This window comes from Triticum urartu, chromosome 5 (assembly GCF_003073215.2).
Source record: "Triticum urartu cultivar G1812 chromosome 5, Tu2.1, whole genome shotgun sequence".
NCBI lineage: Eukaryota > Viridiplantae > Streptophyta > Magnoliopsida > Poales > Poaceae > Triticum > Triticum urartu.
The window spans coordinates 658,827,491-658,836,414 of NC_053026.1; the positions used below are offsets into that span (position 1 = coordinate 658,827,491).

Here is an 8,924-nt window from a genome sequence, read left to right on the forward strand (position 1 = left end):
TTTCAAAAAATGGAGCAGTTCGATATTTATTACGAAAACTCAAATTTTTTCCATTACAAACGAATAAACTAAGAAGTCCATTTAGAAATAACGAAGAAGTTCGACATTTATTAAAAAACTCTGTGTTTATGCATGAAAACTCACTTATTCTCTTTGTATGAAAAAATACACACACAAGTTCAAAATTTAAAAGTAGAGCAATTTGATGTCTATAAAAAATTCTGATTTTTCATGTTACAAAAAGGATAACGTCAATTTGGCATTTTGTAAAAAGGGCCTAAAAATGACGGTGAATTTGAAAAAAATGACTATATGAAAATTTTCCGCAAGGATTTTTCCTGTGACGCTATATTTGTATGTTGGTAGCAAGCTTGATGATGTATTGGTGTGCTACACTTGATGATGTATTGGTTGTGCACGTAGCACACAAAGTGTGTGTGTATTGTTGTGTGTAATTTTCTTGAATTTCAATAGCATGCGAAGTTCATCTTTCGAAAATTCCTAAGTTCATGTGTACCCATATACTGAAGAAAATCATCAGTTTAAAAAAAGGAACGCCTAGGCCATTTCACCGATAGCAAAAAATGCCTAAAAATGTCGCGAGACAAAAAACAAATCGTAGAAAGTGGAAAAAACAATAATTTTGCTTTGTAAGTTTAACCATTTCTATAAAATACATCGAAGGTCCAATTTAAATAATATGGTGGTTCAATGTTTATTACAAACCTGTGATTTTCCCCTTTACAATAGAATAACCAAGAAGTTCAAAAATTAAAAATGGAGCAGTTCGAAAAGTTTATAAAAATGGTGTTTCTAAATTTTACAAAAAAAATGGAGAAGTTCAAATTTATATTGCGGGACGTCCGACCACCAATTACATGTTTTAAAATGTCAAGAAATGACATCCGACCTTCAATTGCGTGTAATTCAACAGAAAAAACAAGAAGTTCAAGTACTGCAAGGACTGAATTTCAGGTGAGAATAAAAGTATAGAAAAATATGCTTACAAAGTTTGTTGAAAGAAGTTCAAGTGCTCTTTCCGAGGAAGTTCAAAAATTCTTGCGAGAGAAGTTCACCTTGTATTTCCATGTTCGAAAACACAAAATATAAATTGTTTTTTTTTGCATTTTAACATAATTCTCTCAATCCACAAAGAAGTTCAGTTATTATTTGGGAGCAATTTAATTTCAAAAAGAAAATAAAAAATCAAATTAAAAAAATGGAAAAAGTTCATGTACTACATGGTGTGTGTTTAATATGAGAAAAATGAATTAAAAGGTAAGGTTCAATTTTTTGTTGCTATAAGTTCAAGTCCTCGGACGGAGAAAGTTAAAAATAATATTATGAGAGGGGTTTGTACAAAAAGAATATCATTTGTGTAACACTCACGAATGGATAAGAAAATTACAAACAAAAATACGGCACGGAAGTTTAACGTGAAAACAGCAGAAAGTTCAACTACTATACTGAATCAATTTCAGATGAAAAACTTTTGAAATCGTCGCGAGTATGAAAAAATGATCAACACGGGAAAGTTGCTTTTTACAACAGTTTTTCATCGGTATATCATTTGCTAAATTCCGTTAAGTTGTTTGGGAGTTACGGGCAAAAAACAGAGTGAAGTTCAGACACAACTGCAACAGAAGTTCAAGTACTTCACGCAGTGCATTTTTGAAAAATCTGTTACAGAAATCATGATCTCGTCATTTTCAAAATTACTTGAAAACAACTGGGACTTAGAGAAAACTTTATATACGAAAAAGTTTCGCATTTTCCATAGCTTTTCAACGGTATATTATTTTCCCCATTACGATAAAGTTTATACAAATTACAACAAAAATATGTTTTTAGCAATTTTCAAAGTTGACTTAAAATAGTAAGGAATTGGGAGAAACAATATATACCAAAAAGTTTCGCATTTCCTCAAGATTTCCAACTCCATATCATTTGATGCATTCGGACGCACGGTTAAACAATTAGCTCGAAAATACAAACTCGGTGGAACTTGTACCGTTTTCTAAAGTACTTTTAAATCATTCAAAATTAGAAAAAACTTTCAACATGAAAAGTAGCACATTTTTATAAGATTTCCAACGCTATATCATTTGCCTCAATTGGATTAGCCGTTTAGAAATGACATTGAAAATACGAACTCGCCTGTTTGATTTGCGAAATTTTATGATTTTCCAAATTACTCTTTAATCATAGGGGAATTAGAGAAAACTTTCAACACGTGGAATGAGCGGTTTTGTAGCAGCTTCCAACGCCATATTATTTGCCCCATTCCGATAAATAGTTTATAAGTGCGATCGAAAATACAATTCACGTTTTTTATGTGAAGAAAACCCAATTTTCAAAACTGCTCTTAAACCGCTTACGTTTTGCCAAAAATTTAACTTGGGTCATGATACTCATGTCCATAGCTTTCCAACGGTATATCGCAAGCCCCATTTGGGCAAGGTTGGCGGAAGTTCAACCTAGCACCGGGGGAAGTTCAGGTCGAACAACTCAGGCAGTGAAATTGCAAAAAACGCAAGTTCATCATGACCCGAGAGCAAAATCCGCCAACAAGCGAGATACCTATTTAAAACAGGCATTTAGTTGCTAAAAACCGTTTCTAGATTACACTTACATCATATAGAAGACGACTAATCAGAATAATTCATGCGGGGAGACACGGTTGCAAAGATAGCCCGAAGGTCGGGTTCCTACAGAGGGAAGTTCATGCGTGTAACTCAGGAAGTTCATGTTGTGATCAAAATAATATTCTGATCCCGTGATCAGAATAGTGTTTTAGGGACGTCGGACATTCATGAGAGAGGCGGTCCGGTTCGGTCGTCGGACATGTCATGTGATAGGTAGTATTTTTTTGTTCATAGAAAACTCCGATAACTCTTCAACATGAGGGGGACGTCGATCAACCCCCTCTCGCCCGACCAAACCCTAGAAGCGTCGAGGCCACCCAAATTTACCAAGTTAAAAGAGAGTTGTCGAGGCCACCCAAATTTACCAAGTTAAAAGAGCGTTATCGAGGCCACCCCAAACCCTAGAAGCACTGTCGAGGCCACCCCAAACCATAGAAGCGTCGAGGCCACTAATATGATTCCTGGTCTATGTTTAGCTAGCTAGGTCTATGTTTGCCACTAATATATACATCTCTCATGTTTGTATATTAATTGTCATGTTGCAATATTTGCAGAAACTATGGATCAACAAAGAGACTTGGAAAAAGAATAGTTGTTGGGGGGTATAATCTTCAACGTAGGTGATGTCTTGTCATTTCTCAACGACACCAATGGTCAGGAAGGAGAGGATGACGGCTCCGGTGATCGAACAATGGAGGAGGAAGGACATGATCATGACGGCGTCGGTGACCGAATGGCGGAGGAAGAAGGAGACCATGATGACGGCTCCAGTGACCGAATGGAGGAGGGAGCTGTTCCAAAGTCCGGTGAGGTATATATATTAATTAAGCCAGTGCTGACTAATTGATGCATTAGTTCTTTTGGTATATGTATATTAACTCTTATTTCTTCTTTTATAGCCCCCCGGATCAAGCCAAACTTCGGTAACGAGACAAGGCCCGAAGAAAAGGTTGCACCAGGATGAAAGGTTCACGATCACAGCACTCGCGGACAATGGCCAACCGATTGAACCTAGGCGGACCAAGGAAACATTTTCTGCTCAGTGCAGAGCTATTGTTAGGGACAACATCCAGCTATGGAATAAACCTAAGAACGAAGACCCTCAAGTTTCTTATGTCACCAATAGACAGAAAGATGATCTTTGGACCTCACTAAAGGAAAATTTCACCCTACCACCAGAGGAGGATCCGAATAAGCCAGTTATAGAGCCACTGGTCAAGGCGTGTGCTCTTAAGAAGATGGCAAACATATTCAGGAGGTGGAAGAATGAGTTGGAATCAACGTTTGTCAACAAAGGGAAGACTCCAGAATTCACTGGCCGATTTGAGAAGATAAGAGATCACTGGCCCGCATTTGTGGCCTACAAGACATCTGCCAGGGATGGTGCTCGGTACCAATCCTGGTGATTACCTGGGCGATGATGTAGAGTTTGAAACAATGGAGGTGGTCGGATTCAGATACCAGTACGGGAAGCCTCTCGTCAAAGATGGAAGTTCTCCTCTAACAATGATGATGCGAAGATTCCATCAATGATACATGAAAACCTGCAGCGAATTTGGGAAGGATGTTTTGATGATGAGAATTAAAGAGGAGCACGACCTCGTTGGAACTGGTTTGTTCTCTATCGAATTTGACGAGTTATTCCAGTTATACAATCAAAAGGCCCTCGACAAAACACTCGTGACTTGCTACTGTCTGTAAGTACTACTTCTGTAATTAAGTCTCTATATATAGCTCAGCTCTTTCATTGCATGTGTATATATAATTATCTTCACTATATTATGCAGATTGAAGATCATCGAATGCAGAAAAGCACAAATCTATGACATTGGATTCATTAACCGAAATATCATACATGAATGGACGGTTAAAAACAATGTCACAGAAACCGAGGACAACTTGCTACAATCGTTGCTCAAAAATAAAAATAAAAAGGATAAAAATACTATTTCCTTACAACTTCAAGTGAGTGTTACTGTCTTGTGCATATTCGGTTTCCCTTATTACTCAAGGTTATAGTAATGTAATTGATAAGTTATGCATGCGTGCGCAGCTTTCACTATATTCCCCTAGAGATTAAGCTTGAGTAGGGAGTAGTAACCGTTTTAGACTCGAGACGAAAAGATCCCGACACTAGTAGAAAACGGAGTTTTATCACTGGTTCGTAAGGGCCTTTAGTGCCGGTTCTGCAACCGGCACTAAAGAGTGGAGACTAAAGCCCCCCCCTTTAGTACCGGTTCGGCACGAACCGGCACTAAAGGACCACCACGTGGCGTGAGCTCGCGCCGTGGTATGGGCTAAAGGTTTTTTTTTGAAAAAAATTCTGCAAATTTTGGAAAAAAAATTGTTTTTTTTTGATTTTCTGAATTATTTGATGATTTAATCTCTAATCACCCCTCTTAACTACGCAAGTGTGGATCACTCATTCCAAATCGTCTAACTTCCCGGTCGGTCACCCATCCTCTCACTCCCCCAGCCTGAGCATGCTTAACTTTGTAGTTCTATCCCCCCTACTTTTCAAGTCTACACTTGTTGTTTTCCTGGCAAATGTAAGATGTCAATCCTATTAACCCTCAGCGGTTTAGCTTGAGCATTAAGTCACACGTTTCACCATTTAAGTTCGAAACTATTATTCTAAAAAACAGTAATTATTTAGTAACACTAATATTTCTTGAATAAGTTTGACCCCAATTTGACCATAGTTTGACCATAGTTTGAAATACTTCTTGAATAAGTAGTTTTACCATAGTTTGATCAGATTTAACCAAAAAAACTAAAATTTAAGCATATCTTTTTTTTCCTTTTAGAATTTGAGAATTCTAAAAAATTGCAAACAGGCCATAGGTTGTGAAAATCGGATGTGGATTTTCGTTCTGAACATTTTGATACATTATACATTTTTTCCCGACATCGTATGCAAAAGTTATGGCCGTTTTACTTTTTCATAACACCTTTTTGCAAAACATGTCCAAATTTAAGTTTTTTAATTTTCCTAACTAGTAGATGTAGTAATGTAAGTACATCTCGAAGAATTTTATTTTTTGATTTTTTTATCATTTTCTTTTGTTATTTTCAAAACTAAAATGGCGATACACGGGGAGGGGGGTAGAGTTTGAAAATTGCCCTATAGTCCCAGTTTGTGTCTCCAACAGGGACTAAAGGTCAAACCCTTTTAGTACCGGTTCGTGACACGAACCGGTACTAAAGGTTCAACACGAACCGGCATTAATGCATAGCCGTTCGAACCGGCACTAATGGTACCATTAGTACCGGGCCAAAATCAAACCGGGACTAGGTCCTTTTTCTACTAGTGCGAGGACTATGCGGACATGACTCAAATGCTCCAGAAGTAAAGTTGAATCGATTATTATGACACCTCTGAATTAACCCTCCAAAACCCCCGAACCCCCATTTTTTAAAAAAAAATCCCTGCTCCTGCCATATGCTGACGTTTCATTTCATTATTGGCATGGATTCGTTGCCTTGCCTTGCGTTGGCGGTGCGGTGCGGTGGGGGGCAATAAATTCCTTGCCGTGACGGCACCGACAAAGGCAGACATGTCCATGTGCGCGCGCAGCTCCACCTCTCCAGCTAGCGCATGAGCTAATCTAATCTAATCTAATCTAATCTTGTGACACCCATCATGAACAGATCACTCACACCTCTTGCTTAAATTAACGGCCTTGTAGTGCTCCGCTCCACTAGTAGTAAGACAATCTGATTCTCCAATTCCAGTTGCAGTTCCAATTCCAATTCCCCACAGAGAATGCTCATCCCATTCAAGAAATCCGCATCAATCAATCAATCAATCAATCAATTATACTTATAATCCAATCCAAACAAATAAATTAATACTCCGGAGTAGAGTAGAGTAGATTAGAGTACAATTCATGTTTCTCATCTGACAAAAAAGAAAGAAAGAAAGAAAGAAAGAAAGAAAGAAATCAAGAAAGAAAAAAAGAAATCAAGAAATCGGAATGGATGGGAGGAAGAAGAAGAAGAGCATCTCACGTGAATCACAGCCACATGAGGATGAGAGCGGCGAGGAGAGACAGAGCGGATCCGGCGGCCCGGTGCAGGGCCATGGAGGAGGCAGCCGAGTCGTCGTCGTCGTCGGGGCCGGGCGAGAGCGAGGGGAGCGCCTCGGACGGGGCAGCGGCAGGCGGCAGCGCAGAGAGCGCCTTGAGCGCGGCCTCGTCGTCCGCGGACGGCTTGAGCAGCTTCCCATCGGCGCCAGGCACGTCCACCGACAGCTTCTGGCCCTTGCGGCAGCGGCCCGGGGCGGCGCTGGTGAAGTAGGCCCGCCCGGGCTTGGTGAGGTTGAAGACGGAGTTGCCGTCCTCCAGCTTGAGCAGCGGGTCGGAGACGTGGCAGGCGGCGAAGGCCTTGGCGGTGACCTGCACGGCGCTGTCCTGGCTGGGCGGGTAGAGGAAGAAGAGGGCGTCGCCGAGCTTGACGGGGACGGACTTGGCCCACCGCACGTACACGTCCGGCTTGCTGGACGGCGGCACCCCCCACGCGTCCAGACCGCCCACCTTGTACTCAGCGGCGGCGCACCCGTCCATGGAGACGCACAGCAGCAGCGCCAGGGCCGCTAGAGTCGCCATTCCCACCGGCGTGCCCATCGTCCGTCCTCTGCTTCCCCAAAGCTCCTCCCTCTGCTTTTTCTTGGATTGGGATTGGTTGTGTCTGGCTGGCTAGATTCCAGATGCGGATTTATGATGAGGAGAGGAGAGGAGCCGGAGTGGAGGAAAGGTAACCAACGGGTAGATTTGACCACGTGACGCGCCGCCCTACCCAGAACCAGATGCGGGCGCCCGGGCCGGGCAGGTAACTGGCCCATCACAAAAAATCGACCCAACCAAATCTTTCGAATCCGTTCCAAATATACGATGGATACGAGACGACGGTCAGAGCACGCCCGACCGCGTCCGTCTGACAAGTCAGACCCGTGGATGTCCCACAAAAAACCACGCCGGGCTCATCGCTCCAAAACCCTAGCTCGCTCTCTCTCTCTCCGTCCGCTCCTCGCCCCGCACCGATTCCGGTCGAATCCAGCGCAATGTCAAGCTCTGCCAATCGACCCGACGACGAGCTAGATTTGGAGTATGAGCTAGCCCTCCGCATCGCCTTGGAGCGGTCCAAGGTGGAGACCGGGGGGCAGCTCCGGATCTGCAGCCTCGGCACAGCCACACTTTCCCCATTGGCGCAGATCGGACGCCGGCGCTGACCCCTCCCGGCCCGGGGGCAGCTTCGACAGGCGGCTGTCACTCCCCCTTGTGAGTAGCGGTGGGTGCTTGTGCCCGCCCAGCCGGCCCGGACGCCCACACCGAAGTCGGAGGCGCGCGCCGCCCGCCACGAGAGGCAGCAGGCAAGGGAGAGGGACGCTACGAAGAGCTCTGTCCGCCGCTGCCGTGGGTTACCGGCAGAGCCCGACGAGGACGAACGGCTCCTTGCGTGGGTCTACCGTCGGTCGCTTACGACGGCGGAGACGGACGCTCGGCGGCTCCGCCGGAAGAACGCGAAGGCAATTCGGCTTGCCATCGAGCAGTCCGAGCGGGAGGCAAAGGAGAAGGCGGCAGAGGCGGCTCAGCTGGCCAAGCTCAGGGGCCAGCAGACCGGGCCGCCCAGCGCCTCAAGGGCCTCATCATCATCTCCTCCTCCTTGTCCGATGGCGACGGCTCCTTGTCCGACGAATCGGGTGATCCTCCACCAGCCGATGACGGCTACAGCTATGTCGGTGACCAAAAGGGGAAAGGGCCAACCCGGAAGTAGTGAAGTTCAATTTCATTTCAAATTTTAGATGTAGTATAAAGTTGTATGTCGTTTATGTGAACTTTGGTGATCTTTTGGTGAACAATTGTGGTGTCCTATGTCTGATTCTATGTCCAGTCAGTTGATCTACTTAATTTGGGCGATGTTGCATGATTTAGTATGGATATAGGAGTTCGGATATGATATACACGGATGTGGACGACGCAATTTGAGGGGTGCCTGGTCAGTGCCCGCGGACGCGTCCGGGCACGTCTGCGGGCATTTGAGGGGCCGGATTTGCCAAGTCTGGTTGTAGATACTCTTAGAGCATCTACAGTCGGACTTGCTAAATCCGACCCCTCAAACGCCTACAGAGGCATCCGGTTCCGGAGTGGTCGGAGTCTGATCCGCTGCCTGCCATGTCGGAGACGGCCGGAAACCGCCGGAGGTGAGTTCGGGTGGCGGAGGGGGTGAAGGGGAGTGAAGTGAAGTGGCTAGGGTTTGCTTCGGTGAGCGGATGAGACC

The 8,924-nt window shown here is 44.2% G+C and overlaps 1 protein-coding gene across 2 annotated transcripts; it reads right to left on the reverse strand.

Annotated features, from left to right (window-relative positions):
- Window positions 1-6,438: 6,438 nt before the first annotated feature.
- LOC125511681 (mavicyanin-like) lies at window positions 6,439-7,387 on the reverse strand. 2 transcript variants are annotated; one of them, XM_048677111.1, is made up of 2 exons: window positions 6,610-7,387; window positions 6,439-6,569 (listed from the first exon to the last, which is right to left on the reverse strand). In XM_048677111.1, exon 1 carries the CDS (start codon window positions 7,268-7,270, stop codon window positions 6,662-6,664), a length of 609 nt encoding a protein of 202 aa, XP_048533068.1. In that variant the 5' UTR covers window positions 7,271-7,387; the 3' UTR covers window positions 6,439-6,569; window positions 6,610-6,661. The 2 variants fall into 2 exon arrangements, with proteins under 2 accessions (XP_048533068.1, XP_048533067.1); XM_048677110.1 differs by having other exon boundaries at window positions 6,439-6,562; window positions 6,603-7,387.
- Window positions 7,388-8,924: the final 1,537 nt, after the last annotated feature.